Source organism: Petaurus breviceps, unplaced genomic scaffold (genome assembly GCF_028583685.1).
Source record: "Petaurus breviceps papuanus isolate PSGF00001 unplaced genomic scaffold, PetGlider_PUasm1.0 188, whole genome shotgun sequence".
In the NCBI taxonomy this organism is placed as follows: Eukaryota; Metazoa; Chordata; class Mammalia; order Diprotodontia; family Petauridae; genus Petaurus; species Petaurus breviceps.
Genome location: NW_027185804.1, coordinates 4442417 through 4456711, shown reverse-complemented (window position 1 = coordinate 4456711; position 14295 = coordinate 4442417). Strand labels below are relative to the sequence as shown.

The 14295-nt window shown below is 49.0% G+C and overlaps 1 protein-coding gene across 1 annotated transcript in view; it reads left to right on the top strand.

The window, feature by feature from the left end:
- The window catches only part of DENND5A (DENN domain containing 5A), a 75909-nt gene extending 62002 nt beyond the window's left edge, over positions 1 to 13907 (top strand). Inside the window, exons 14-23 of the mRNA XM_069091193.1 lie at positions 1543 to 1627; positions 2535 to 2663; positions 3726 to 3847; positions 6016 to 6161; positions 6918 to 7036; positions 7472 to 7653; positions 8268 to 8350; positions 8977 to 9100; positions 10965 to 11133; positions 12637 to 13907. Coding sequence (XP_068947294.1) covers positions 1543 to 1627; positions 2535 to 2663; positions 3726 to 3847; positions 6016 to 6161; positions 6918 to 7036; positions 7472 to 7653; positions 8268 to 8350; positions 8977 to 9100; positions 10965 to 11133; positions 12637 to 12820 — 1343 coding nt within the window. The 3' untranslated portion in view covers positions 12821 to 13907. The remainder of the gene's footprint in view (positions 1 to 1542; positions 1628 to 2534; positions 2664 to 3725; positions 3848 to 6015; positions 6162 to 6917; positions 7037 to 7471; positions 7654 to 8267; positions 8351 to 8976; positions 9101 to 10964; positions 11134 to 12636) is intronic.
- Positions 13908 to 14295: the final 388 nt, after the last annotated feature.

Sequence of the window (14295 nt, the reverse complement as noted above, 5' to 3'; positions counted from 1 at the left end):
GACTTCCTCCGAGTAGGGATTGCTTCATTCTTGGTATTTCTTTTCCCAGGGCCTACCACAGTGCTTGTGGTAGAGTAGATGCTTAATAAATCTTTATTGATTCGTTGGGTTTAATCTCTTACAAAAAATACTCTAAATCAGCAAGGCATTGCTTCTGTGAAACTGAAAAGGCTAAGAAATGTTTTCTGAGTCATAGGACACATAAATGGAATTCACTGGCACTGTGTTTTCTATAATTATGGAATAATCATAATAACATTAATAGTATTTTATCAAGTGTTAGTATGCTAATAGCATATTGGCATAATAACTGTTAGTTGGATAGTAATAATAGCAGTGATTATTATTGTACATTAATAAGAGGAAGGGTAATGATAGCCAAGGCTAACATTTCTGCTCTAAAGTTACAAAATATTTTATGCCTGTTATCTGGTCCTCATCGCAGCCCTGTGAGGACGGTAGTACAAGTTTTATTAACCTTTGTCTTACTGAGGGGAAAACTGAGGCTCGGAGTGGTAAAACACACTGGCAGCCTCACATGGGGACTACTTATGATAAAGCAAGGAGCAAGAATCCAGCCTGGTCCCTAACCTCATGGAGGGACAGTGGGCCTGGAGTCTGGAGCACCTGAGTTCAAATCTGACCTCAGCTGACTTACCAGCTATGTGGCCTGGGCAATGGACTTCAGCCCCTTTAGCCTCAGTTTCCTCTTCTGTAAAATGGGGGTGATGATAGCGGTGCCTCCCAGGGTTGTGAGGATCAAATGAGATAGCAGTTATCAAGGTAACGTTTATCAGCAAACTTTATAGTACTGTGGAAGTGCTAGCAGTTACTAGTGCTGCTGCTGCTCCTGCTGCTCTTAGAGTCATTGCTAATGGAGGGTGGGGGAGATAGCCTGTGTACACAGGAACAGGAGAGAATGTCTTCCAGACAAGTATACTCTCTGAAAACTTGAGGATGGAGAGGATGCTTGTAACCAGGAGGCAGGGGATAAGGGAAGATTTCTGGGAGAAGGTGGCACCTGAGCTGGACCCTGAAGGTAGAGACAGTTTCCAGCAGGCAGAGCTGGGGGAGGGAGTTCATCCTTGGGATGGGAATTGCCTGTATGAGCACTTCCCAAGTGGGTGGAAGGTAGAATGAGGTCGGGGACTGATCTCTAGTGAATGAGGTGGGTCCCATTGGGACGGAACAAAGAATGTGTGAGGAGGAGGAAAACAAGAATGGAAAGGTGGGGTGTGCACTCAGACAGTGGAGGACTGTCGATGCCAAATGAGGGCTTTGTTTATGTTTGACTGAAGAGAGGGACATGACAAGATCTGTACATTAGGAAGACGTAGATTGAAGAGGGGAGGGACTGGAGGAGAAACTAGTTAGGAGGTACAAGAGGTCTGTGTAATTATACACAGGAACACAAATGCATTTTCTTGCATCTAGGTAGATGTGTCTATGCATGCATGTACATATCCATACATATCCCCATTTTGATCAGTGAGTGACTGTTCAAAGTTCTTTGGAAAGGCTCAATTGACTCCTTGTTTTTAGGAATACTATTGGATTCAGAACGGAGGAAGTCTGATGCGAGCTCTGCTATGCCTCCCCTAAGGATCTCTCTCATCCAGGACATGAGGTCTGTTTGCATTCACGACAAGTTCTGTGTAAAGTGCTTAGCATTCTGTAGACCAGTGTGTGGTCCAGACTGACCTATGACATGTTCTCGGTTGCCATTTTTTTATTTTTTATTTTTTATATTTGTAAGCAATTGGGGTTAAGTAACTTGCTTAAGGTTACACGGCCAGTTATTTCTGGGTGTGGTGCTGAGTGTCTGAGCCCGGGATTCGATCTCCAGGTCATCCCAACACTGGAGCCGGTACTCTTACTCGCTGAGCCACCTGGCCGCCCCTAAGCAATTGGGGTTAAGTACCTTGCTCAAGGTTACACGGCCAGGTGTTTCTGGGTGGGTGCTAAGTGTCTGAGCCCGGGATTCGATCTCCAGGTCTTCTCAACACTGGGGCTGGTGCTCTTACTTGCTGTGCTACCTGGCCGCCCCGGTTGCCATTTTTTTAATGAGACTTTTGTAGCGTTCTTCAGTTATTTGGGAGGTTTTGTTTTTAAAGTTTCTTCAAGAAACTTTTTTTTTTGGAGGGCAGTTGGGGTTAAGTGACTTGCCCAAAGTCACACGGCTAGTAAGTGTGTCAAGTGTCTGAGGCTGGATTTGAACTTAGGTCCTCCTGACTCCAGGGCCGGTGTTCTATTCACTGCTCCACCTAGCCACCCCCAAGAAACTTTTTAACTGTGCTATAAGAATGTAGGATACTCCAAGACCTGCAGTGACTTTTAGGAGCAACTTTGAGCCACTGAAATAAGTCTCTTGGGTGCAGAAATGGACCTTTCATCCTTAGTACCTCTTGTAGCAATATCTCATAGACCTGCAGACATAGAAAAACTTGAAAAAAATGGGACGGGTACTGCTCATACCGTTGGCAGCTGTTCCCTTTCCTCCCTTGGGTTGTCACTGAAGCAAGTCTACCTTCTAGGCACATCCAGAACATTGGGGAGATCAAAACTGATGTTGGCAAGGCCAGGGCCTGGGTTCGACTGAGTATGGAGAAGAAGTTACTTTCCCGGCACCTGAAGCAGCTGCTTTCAGATCATGAGCTCACCAAGTAAGAAGAGCTTCCCTTCATGGAGGGAAGGCAGATGATGGGTGTGAGGTAGAGTTGGTGATTGGGAGGGATGTGCTTGGAGGGCTGTGGGGGAGCTCTTCTGGGGCCTTGCAGACTCTGCTGTTGCATTCTGCTTTTGGGTATTGGTTTTGAAGTGTCCCCTCCTTTCCTTCCATAGCCCATTCACAGTGAACTCTGCCACAGAATTCTGTCTTTTTATTCTGTTTTCCTTACCATCCCCTTGTCCAGGCAGAGATTCAGATCTGTATGTTATAGGAGACCCTAATTTTTCACAGGAATACTCTGTAAATCACTAGATTGATCTTTAAGAATTAAGAACAGCCTGGTTTGGTAGGTCTTTATACCCAGATGAAAATTCAGTTCACTAAGGTCATGTTCAGAGTACATGGCATTGAACCTCTCATTCTTGAGAAATGAGCTGTCAGAAATCTGTTTTAAATTCTTGAATTTTGGGGGGTGGAGAAGAAGTTTCAGGGACTATGAAATAGCACGGTTAGAATCAGTTCTACATCATACTCAAGTGGCAGTCCTCCTTTCGTGAGGGAGAACCTACTGGCTGCTCCTCATCCCCAATTCTGCTTGAGAGTGTCTCCGAGTGTTCAGAAGTGTCATCTTAGAACAAATCTCAATCTCACCATTACTGATTGTTTTGCCTTCTGGGGCCTGGCAGAACAAACCTAATCCCTCTCCCATACCCTCAAAGAAGGCAAAGGTTATGGAGTAAAATTTGAAGGAGGCTGGGGCTGTTGATAGAGAGGAGGGTGATGCCTCCACCACATCTGGGTGACTCTGAAGCACTCAACTTCCCTTTCCTCTTCTGAGGAGAACTCCGTGGTCCTTTCCAGCTCTGTGATTCCTGTGATGGTACAGGACCCCATTTCCCTAGTAGTCCTTAATGAAGACGGAACAGCAGAGTCCAGTCCCTCCTGTTCTTACCCTTCACAAAGTTGAAGGACATTCCTCCTGCAGCCTGGCCAGGTCCCTGGTCCTGCCGAGCCCCCGCCATCTCTCTGAGGCTCACGTGTGGCCTTTCCTTGGCAGGAAGCTGTATAAGCGGTATGCTTTCCTGCGCTGCGATGACGAGAAGGAGCAGTTCCTTTATCACCTCCTGTCCTTCAATGCTGTGGACTACTTTTGCTTCACCAATGTCTTCACGACAATCAGTGAGTAGCTCTCACCTCCCATCCCTGCTCTACATTTTCAGGCAAACTTTTTGGAGACTTCTCTCTTCTTTTTTTTTTCTTTTTCTAAGAGAAAGGCAACCCATTTCCTGTTGGCTTTTTGTTACTTTTTGTTGATCTTTTGAATTTATGTGTGTGTGTATATGAAGGTGTGTATGTGTGTGAGGGTGTGAAGGTACATGTACGTGAGAGTGGGCATGTACATGTATGTGGGACATACACATGTGTATGTGCACACGTATGCATGTGAATATGCATGTGTATGCATGCATGAGTGTGGGTGGCTGTATATGTGCATGCATGTGTATTTTTAGTGTGCGTGTGTGTGTACGTGTGCATGTGCACATTTATCATTTCTGCGTGGGAGGGAACAGCTGTCCCTGAAACTCTGGCTTGACCTCTTTCTGAGTTTGGTGAGCATAACCCTCTGGGTCTGCATGCTGCCAGTATGACCCTGGTTGCTGCACATAGTAGGCCAGGTGACTGTTCCCATCAGTCTCTGCCAGGAAGCAAGGGCACCATTGAGCCACGGGACAGTTAGAGACTCAGGAAAGAGAATGTGAGAAAGCTGGAAGGCCAGGCCCTTTTAGAGTCATGTGGCACACTCCTATTTTGCAGAAGAATTTTCTGTGGCCTTGGCTTCTCAAAGGGAGGCTTAGATCACTCTGGGCTGAAGGGGAAAGAAATGCTCTCCAGTGTGTCATTGTGAAGGGGGCAGGAGAGAGCTATGGTGCACTCTGCACAGGGGATAGAATGTTGTGAGGACTAGATGAGATGAGGAGGGATTGCTTTGGAGCCGGAGTTACAGAACTGAGTCAAGTGAAGAGTAGTAACAGCATCATTAATGTTACTGGAGAACTAGATCATCCGCTGAGTTCTGGGACTTGAATCCTACAATCCCGAGGCTCTGTAGGCAGATCTAGAAGGGGTTTTTGACCTGGAGTCTGTGACTTTAAAAAAAGTACATAACACATATGTCTGTGTAGTTATTCACTGTATTCCCAGAGGACTGGTTCCCTTTGTATTTTATGTTAGGCATTTAAAACCATTATTCTGAGGAAGGGGCCTGTAGGCTTCGCCAGATGGGTCCATGCCACAGAAAAGGTTGGAATGACCCAGCTTGCTCTGTTTTTCCTTCTGGATTAGCAGGAGTTTGCGTTTTCATCCCCTTTCCCTGTGAGGAAGCTCCCAGTTGTTCCTGGTCTGGACATTACCCCACCACTCACTAGTTCCATGGCCCCTGTGGAGTGTTCTCTGGTGACCTTGAAGTTCCTTCATCCTCTTTCAAAACATAAATAAAACAAAAGCCAGCCAGCACTTACATGGGGCTTTGAGGATCCTAGGATCAAATGCGTGTAGTCAGAGAGGACCTCAGAAGTCACCTGCTCCATCCTCCTCATTTTACAGATCAGAAAACTGAGGCCGAGGAAAGTTACATTTAACTTAAGACTGCAAAGGTAGTAAGCATCAGAGACGGAATTTGAGCCCAGATTCTCAGATTCTGGATCTACCTTATTTGATTCTCACAACAACCCTGAAAAGTCTCATTACCCCCGTTTTACAGATGAGGAGGCCAAGAGGTCAAATGACTTGCCCAGGTTCATAAAGTTAGTGTCAGAAGCAGGATTTGAACACAGATACATAACCCATAGCCTCCCATAACTCTGCCCAGCAGGAAGCTGGGGAAAGTCAGAGGTGCTATGCCCCATGACCTGCTTACTGGGAGGCAGGTCTGTGTGGCTGCACGAGGCAGCCTAGTCTCCTGTGTCTGATGGGAGCAGCTGTTCCCAAGAGAGAACAAGTCCTTAGCTTCTTGATTCTGAGTCCAGGCCATTGTCTCTAAGAGGGAGCTCCTACAATTCTGAGAACTACTAGTGGGGGCCTGTTGCTCTTCCTTCCTACTGAGCTCCATGGCTGGGGCCTGGCCCTCGGGGTAGCTGAGAGGTGCCAAGGTCCCGGGTGTAGGCAGGCAGCCGGGCAGAAGGGGTCTCCTTCACAGGTTGTTGTAGAGGAACCGTTTAGTGCTATAAAAACAGGCCCTCTCACCCTCATCATTGATGATGGACGGGTAGCAGCAGTGCGGGGGGCCTGAGTGTCCCTGGGCCTTACTTCAGCCTGGTGAAGTGCCCCTGTGGCTTTTCCCTGCACAGTGATCCCATACCACATCCTGATTGTCCCCAGCAAGAAGCTGGGCGGCTCCATGTTCACGGCCAATCCTTGGATTTGCATCTCCGGAGAGCTGGGGGAGACACAGATCCTGCAGGTCCCCAGGAACGTCTTGGAGATGACCTTTGAGGTATGTTCTGAGCCCAGGGGGGTCGTAGCCTTGGAAGAGCTCCAAAGGGACCTTTGAGGTCCTGTAGTCCAGCCCCTCCTTTCGCAGAGGAAGAAACCAAGGCCCAGGGAGGTCAGGAAGTGAGTTTATGGATCTTTATGTTTTCTGCGGAGGCCTGGTGGCATGTTCTCTCCTCCCCATGCCTCCATGGAGTCTCTTTGCCATCCTCTCAGGTGATGGTTCAGAAAGTTCATTTCTGTCTAGTCAGGACTGATCTAACATAACATGACACAATTTAACAACATCACATCCTATCACATCACATAACACAATATCACTGACAGATTATATGCGGTATATGACATATTAATGTAGATACTTAGACATATATTTATACACACATTTATATATGCATGCACACACATATACACTTTTGTATTTGTACACATGCACACACATGCATGCATGATCTCACATACGCACTTTTCACCACATCTGTTTCCCAGAAAGCTCAGTAGGTGTTTGGCTCAGAAGGTGGGCTTGGGCCCAGGGTTTCTAAAAGCCAGAGCTGGCACTGGACAGTGACTGTCGTAGGGGTAGGATGTCCATCAGCCCAGAAGGGCCCTTCAATCCCTTGTTAAAAGTTGCTCAGGAGCAGTCAGTGGCCTGGTGGGGGATGCCCCTTGTTCTGCAGCTGCTTCTCCTGGATTACAGTTACATGGTTTCATCACTGCACTCTCCCTCCTCACTCTCCCTTCTCTTCTTTGCACTCGACAGTACCAGAACCTGGGAAAGCTCACCACTGTCCAGATTGGCCACGATAACTCGGGGCTGTATGCCAAGTGGCTTGTGGAGCATGTGATGGTCAGGAACGAGATCACGGGACACACGTATAAGTAAGCGTGAGCCCAGCCCGCTCTTCAGGGTCAGGGGTGAGTGGTGACCTGGGGGGCTGGTCCCCTCTGAAGTGGAGTGAGAGGGCTTGGAGCAGTGCTGATGGACCGCAGGCAGCCTCAAGATGCCTATTCTGCATTCCCTCGTTTACAATAAGGAAACGTTAACATTCATTCTCCTTGCTTCGCTAGGGTACCATGAAGGAGGTACTTTGTAAACCTTAAATCACTAGGTTGAGATGGGAGCTACTCTTGTTATGTGGTGGCTAAGGAAGGTTTGCTTCATCCTGGAGGCAGGAGTGTAGGAGTGACCTAGAGGGAGAGGCTGGAGGAGCTGGGTCCCAGCATGTGTATGCCCACGGGTGTGTGTGCGTGTGCATGCGTGTGCGTGTGAGGCATCTCCTGGGTGACTCTGATGTCACATGGCTGCACCCCTAGGTTCCCCTGTGGCAGGTGGCTGGGGAAAGGGATGGACGATGGGAGCCTAGAGAGGATCCTGGTTGGGGAGCTGCTCACTTCTCACCCCGAGGCAGATGAGAGGCAGTGCCGAACCCCACCCTTGCAGCAGTCACCCAGCATGATACGGAGGCTTGTCACCATCTCTCCCAGTAACAAGCCAAGTAAGTTGGAAGGGAGGGACTTTGGCCCAGCTGGGCAGGATGGGTCACCACAAGGCATTGAACCTTTCACTGTGAGCAATCTCTAGTTCTCCCACAGAGGGTCTCTAGACCTGGTCCCGTTTTACAAGATGCCTATAAGAATCAGAGCTCCAGATCTGCTTCCCCTCAGAAACTATCTGTGCTCCCAGACAATTCCTGCATTGCCCTCTCTCACCCTCCACCATAAATACTTTTTATCCTTGAAGAGGAGGGCACAGAGGCAAGGGGATGGACTAGTTGCCCCTTCCCTCCCCTTCCTTTCAGCCTGTCTGTGGTCTTTGGAGCTCACCCCTGCAAAGCTGCTGAACACGGCCTCAGCTTAGCTTCCTGGGTAGTGGCAGGAGGCTGGACTAGATGACCCATCTTGCTTTGAATCCTATGACCCCCTGGCCTGTGTTGAAGGCCTTTCTCCCCCTCACTGAAGTTGTGGTTTCTGTTGGATCAGGTGCCTTTGTCTCGGATGACAGCAGTCCTGGTGTCCTCTGCTAGGGGATGGGAGGAGGACAGGGATTAACACACACAAGGCTGTGGAGAATGACCAAGATGAACCCTGGGTTTGTGTCTGTCTTATGCAGAGTTAAACACGGGGCAGATCCAGGAGTCCATCGGTGAGGCCGTCAACGGCATCGTCAAGCATTTCCACAAGCCAGAGAAAGAGGTGACTGGAGCTCTGGGGGCAGGACTGTGGGAGGAGGGAGTGAGGACACTGACGTTTGAGGCCTGACTTTGACCACTCTGGACAAACTGACTTCTCTTTCCTGAGCCTCTGTAAAATGAGACTCATTACATGCATTCTCCTCCCCCACATGGGATCAGGAGAGAAGGACTTGGTACTTGATAAGACCCTCTCACAGTGGAAGTGGTTGTTACTATTATTATTGTTATTACTTGTATTTGAGGAGCTCACATTGTTGATGGGGCTTTCAAGACCACATGGATGGCTCTCACATTCGTGGCCTAGTTGCTTCTCCACTGCTGGATTAGGAGGGAAGCAGTGAGGGGAAGAGCTGAGCATCTCATTGTACTCCTCACAGAAGGAGACAAGACCCCAGAGTCCAGGGGAGACACAGCATCTGCTCATCTGCTCCTGCCCTTTTCATCTCCTTCCTTGCCCCAACTAGAAATCCACTCATTTCCCAGCCGTCCCTGTGTGACAGACAGCCTTTTAGTCTCTAGGGGAGTGCTGGGCCTTGCTACTCTTGCTACTCAGGCTCAGTCTTGGCTGGGGCTCCCCAGGAAGACAAGACATCCCTGGGACCCCAGAGCTTTGTGGTTCTTTTACAGCGTGGCAGTCTTACGCTCCTGCTCTGTGGCGAGTGTGGCCTGGTGTCTGCCCTGGAGCAAGTCTTTCAGCATGGATTTAAATCCCCCCGGCTCTTCAAAAATGTCTTCATTTGGGATTTTCTGGGTGAGTTGAGGCGGGTCAGGAGTGGGTGGAAGGGGAAAGGAGAAGGGAGGGTACAGGAGCCACCCATTGAGACCACTGCCTGCTCAGTGAGCCGTTCCCATATAGCCAGTGTCTGTGGCATCCTCTGTGCTGGTCACACCGCAGTGGGAGTCTTGTGGGCCAGAGGCCAGAAGTAAGACCAGCAGCTGTGTAATGTGCGACCCCAAAGGCCAGAACTAAGACCAGGTTAGGGATACATGGAAGAAAGAGGGATTACTGGGAGGCAGATGTTGGCTCAGCGTCAGGCAGAGGTTCTTAACAATTGGACTTGAAGTGAAACAGGCTCCCAGTAAGGGGGTGAGCTCCTCATCACTGGAAACGGCCAGGTGTCGGCAGACTCCAGAAAAGATCCTTACTGAGCCAGCGCCAGCCGAGACTCCTCCTGGGGTTCCTCTGTCTCTGGGATTTCGAGGACTGAGAGGTGCCAGGCCACAGGACAGGGTATCGTCAGCTCCCCCTTTAGGAGCCAGCTGGCGTCTCGGGTAGGGCAGTAGGTGGGGTCCCCCATGAAGCTGGAGAGTCTCATAGATTGAGAATATCCTAGGTTCTTTTTGAGCTGCCTGGGTACCGTTCCATTGGATATTTATGTCTGAGTGTGTGTATCAGCTTTAGGATAAGGGTGGGGGTTACAGATCCCTAGGGGAAGAAAATGAGCAGGGTTGGACAAGTATCATTCAGAAGTACAAAGTCAGGTCCTTGAGGGCAGGCACTGTCTTAGGCTGCCTCCTGGCCGCAGGACCCATCTGAGTTCCCCAGCTGAGATTGCTGAGAGCAGCAGGGATCCACCATGCCCATCTTCAGGGCCTTTAAACAGGCACTTAGCCAGTGTGTGAGGGTTCACCGAATTGAACAAGAAGCATTTGGGGCTTTTTCTCTTTTCCTCAGTTCTTCCCCCTCCTCTTTATCACGCAGAAGAGGGAGAACACTTTGGCCTGGGATCTAGAGCGCTGATTCTGCCCCTCTCACAGTGTGACCCTGGGCAGCTCACTTCCCTTCCCTGGGCCTCAGCTTCTGCTTATGTTACAGGGAGGGCCTGGGACTTGATGAGCTCGAGACTTCCAGTGCCAATGCTTTACGGTTCTATGCTTCTTTTAATAGAGAGTGTTTCCCTTAACTTTTCAAATTAAGGACAGAAACCCCAAGTGAGTTTAAATCAGTTAAATAAATGGTTATTAATACTGGCTGTGACCCCAGCGCTGTGTACCATCTGCACGTTCAGCAGACTGAATTAAACATCAAACATTTACTAGGCTCCTAGTGTGTGTAAGACCCTGGAGATGCAAAGACAAACCCTGTCCTCAGTAGGCTTGCATTCTACTTGGGCTTGGGCAGGTGGAGGGCTGCCATGTGGACAGGTAAGTGCAAAGCATCCACAAGGGAAAATTCAGTCGTTTCCAGAGGGAGAGAGTATTAATGTTTAAAATGTACAACCACAACAGCAAGCACTTAAAAAAAATCAGTTCTGGGGGGCAGTTAGGTGGCGCAATGAATAGAGTGCCAGTCCTGGAGTCAGGAGGACCTGAGTTCAAATTCGACCTCAGACACTTAACAGACCTTGGGCAAGTCACTTAACCCCAACTGCCCTCCAAAAAGCAAAAAAAAAAATCAGTTCTGTGTTATGTTGTGTTAAGAACAGTGCTCAGGGATTGGGGGAAGCAACAGAGGCAGGCTATGCCTGGGCAGACTGTGCCTGGGAACTTCTGTCTGAAGGGTGGCCCCAGGCAGCAGGGAGTCTAGACATTTGGCCTCTGGCAGGGCAGCCCTGGAATGTCATGTCACTGAGGGATGTCTGTGCTGAGGTCAGAACTTGTCATCTTCTTTAAAGAAAAAGCACAAACCTACTACGAGACCCTTGACCAGAGTGATCTTGTTCCTGAGGAGAACTGGCAGACAAGGGCCCGAAACTTCTGCCGTTTTGTCACCGCCATCAACAACACCCCCCGCAACATCGGCAAAGACGGCAAGTTCCAGATGTTGGTGTGTCTGGGAGCCAGGTATGCCTCTGGCTGGCTGTGCATGCCCCCTCAGGCCATATTCTGGATAGTGCAGCTTGGTGGACAGCTGTTTAAAAATGTAGCTACAGCTTGATTGGTGGCACATCTGTACTGTGGAGGCCAGAAAACAGCTATTGTAGACGTACCTCCAGGCAAACTAAAGAGACCTTTTTCAGGTGTTACAGATTTCCTCTGAGTGTTATGGGTATGTTTCTGTTTTATCTGTATTAGAAAAGACACCCCCGCTTGGCGAAGTGAGCGGAGGGCAGAATGTTTAGCCTTACTGATATACATAGGTAGGGCTGTAATCTTACTGGGATTGGTATCCCAATCTTGGTCCATTCATGCCTTCCCATTTTGTGCATTCCATAGTTCTGTTTGGTCTATAACTCCTCCATGAGAAAATCATCCATAGTTCTGGAGGCCTTCCTCTGATTCTTCTGACATAGCATGGATACCAGTCCAGTACCTAGCTGGTCTGTCTGTTTTGTCTTGCACTCTCTTTTTTTCCAGTCTAATATGCCCATGATACTGTCTTTTTCATTATTTCTTGCATGTGAGTTGTTGCCATTATACTTTGGCCTACTGGCTGGTGCCCCCACCAGTGCCCTTTGGCTCTCTGCAATTTTGATTTTACCAAGATCTTGGGGTTTCATGATTTGTAGCCATTGAATGTTGCTAGAAGGCCTTTTGTATTTAAAAATGATGATGCAGGGAGCTGCTCAGGATTCTTGAGAGCCTGTGTGATTTCCCAGATCCCATTCAGCTTCATTTCTGTTTCCTCTTCAGCTGTGGGCCCAGCTCCCTGTCCTTCTGTAATGCCATTTAAAATGGTGATACTGATGGGCCAAATCATGGGCTGCCCATAGTCTGGGTAATATCTGTCCTCTGGGACTTCTTTTTTCCAGTGTGTGGATTTGAGTGAGGGCCCTTATCCCAGACCTTGTCTCCTTCCCTCTCTGTCTCTTGCTAAAGCTTTGGTGGCACAGGCTTCAGTCACTCAGTCTGTGATTTCATGGGCATAGGTACAGATCACCGCTACCACCTTTATGTCTGTGAATTATCATTGCCAAAAAAATTCATTATTCTGGGGTGATGAGCCTCTCCCAACTTAATTAGACTAATTTTCAGTTGACAGATGTACCATTGCTGGTCCTTTAATTTAGCTCTTTCCAGCCTGGTGGGGTCTGGGTAGGATCTCTCCTAGGCTTTTTGTGCTCCATTTACATAGCTGTTGAGACCCCAGGGTTCCCCTTCATGCCAGAGTAGGACTTAAGGGGAAGGGATGGTTAAGACAGCCTTTCAGATAAGTGCACAAGTCCCCCCCCCCCCCCCCCCCCAACAACAACAAAGAACAACAAAAACTGTCAGCTTCTGGGGTGGTGTCCTGTCCCCAGGAGGTCCCTGGAAGTGTAATGGTTTGCACTGTGGGTCCAGCTATGACTCTAATTCACGTGATTTTCTCCTTTCCCTTTTCTTCCATGCTCCTCCTGGTTTGGGCAGAGATCACCTCTTACACCACTGGATTGCCTTGCTTGCAGACTGTCCGATCACAGCACAGATGTATGAGGATGTGGCGCTCCTTAAGGACCACACGCTTGTTAATTCCTTGATCCGGGTACTGCAGACTTTGCAGGAGTTCAATATCACGTTGGAGACGTCCCTGGTTAAAGGGATCGACATCTGACCCCATCCCGGGGCGAGGGGGTCATCATTGGGAGCCAGGGGAGTGCCAGGGCCCTGCCCAAAGGGCCCTGCCCAAAGGACCCTTCCCCAGGCATGGCCTCCCCCAGAGGCTGTGGGACCTGCAAAGAACTTGGACTTTGCATTTTGAAAGAGACTCCAGGCCTAGTGCAGGAAATAGATAGGAGGTGTAAACTCGATGTAAAAAGAAAAAAAGAGGATTTTGGAATAAATAATCTATTTTAGAGTCTATTTGCAGAATTGCTTTCACACTTTCACGTGAAAGAGGGTGAGGGAAGAGATGAGTCTTGAGCAGCTTATTTTCAAGCTGTGGTATTTTCCATACGTCCGGTGACCTTTTCGGTGTCCTTGGAACTTGGCCTTTGATGGGGTCTTTGGGTCAGAAAACTCAGTGACCACATCCCATTGCTGGTCAGCAAAGACATTTGCCTTCTGGTCCTGGCTCTGCCACGGACTGGTTGTGTGACCCTGGCCAAGTCATTTCCTCCGTCTGGGCCTCAGTTTCTTCATCTGTCAAATGAGGGGCTGGACTCAATGATCTCTGAGGTCCCTTCCAGCCCCGACATTCTGTGATTCTGTGGTTCTCATGTTTTCTATATTCACACCATCACCAATGTGTGCTTGGATGGAACCCGCCCCACCCCTGGTGAGTGGGCTGGGGGAGTGCCCTGGGCCCCGCTGGGTTTCGTTTGAGTCACCTCGGCCCCCCTTTTCCTTTCCTTTTGGTTGTCAGTATTATTTGAGGAGGAAGGACAGCTCGGACCCAGGTCTTGGGAGAGAGTGTGGAGCAGCGTTTCTTCTCCAGGGGCACTGCGGTGCCTGCTCAGGAGACAGCCCAGCATGGGTTTGGACCGCCGTGTCATTGTCTCTAGTTTGTAATTTTATTTATTTAACCTTCCGTTGAGTGTTTTGTAAGTTGTCTTTTTCTTTTTCTTTTTTTTAAGAGGTGAAGCCTCTTACAGTCTAACCGCTCTGTTAGTGTTTATTAGCGGCTGTGCCATTTCTGTTTTGGGCAGTTTTAGAAACCAGTGGTCATACAGCCCACATCAATAAAACACCTGGAAACTAAACCTGTCTGCATGCCTCGAGCTTGTTGGAGGGGAGTGGGGAGGGAGGGGGGAGTGGTGCTGTGAGAGCCCACCATTTGCGTGCCTCCCCTTGCTGCCCAGGGCAGAGAGAGAGGTGGGCCCAGCCCGCAGGGACATGGGAAGAGGCCTGGAGTCCAACTTGGACAGGTTCAAATCCCAGCTCTGACGTCTGCTGAGATGGACAGCTCTCCGGGACTCTGTAAAAACACTAAATTCTGCATTGACTGTTTCATAGGGTTGTTATAAAGAAAAATAACTACTCAGTGAACTGCTATTAGCAACAACAGAGGGTCGAGATGGCCAGAGGTAGGAGGCTAAGACAAGTTAGAATGTGATACATGCATACAAGTCAGGCGTGAGGTGTGCAGGT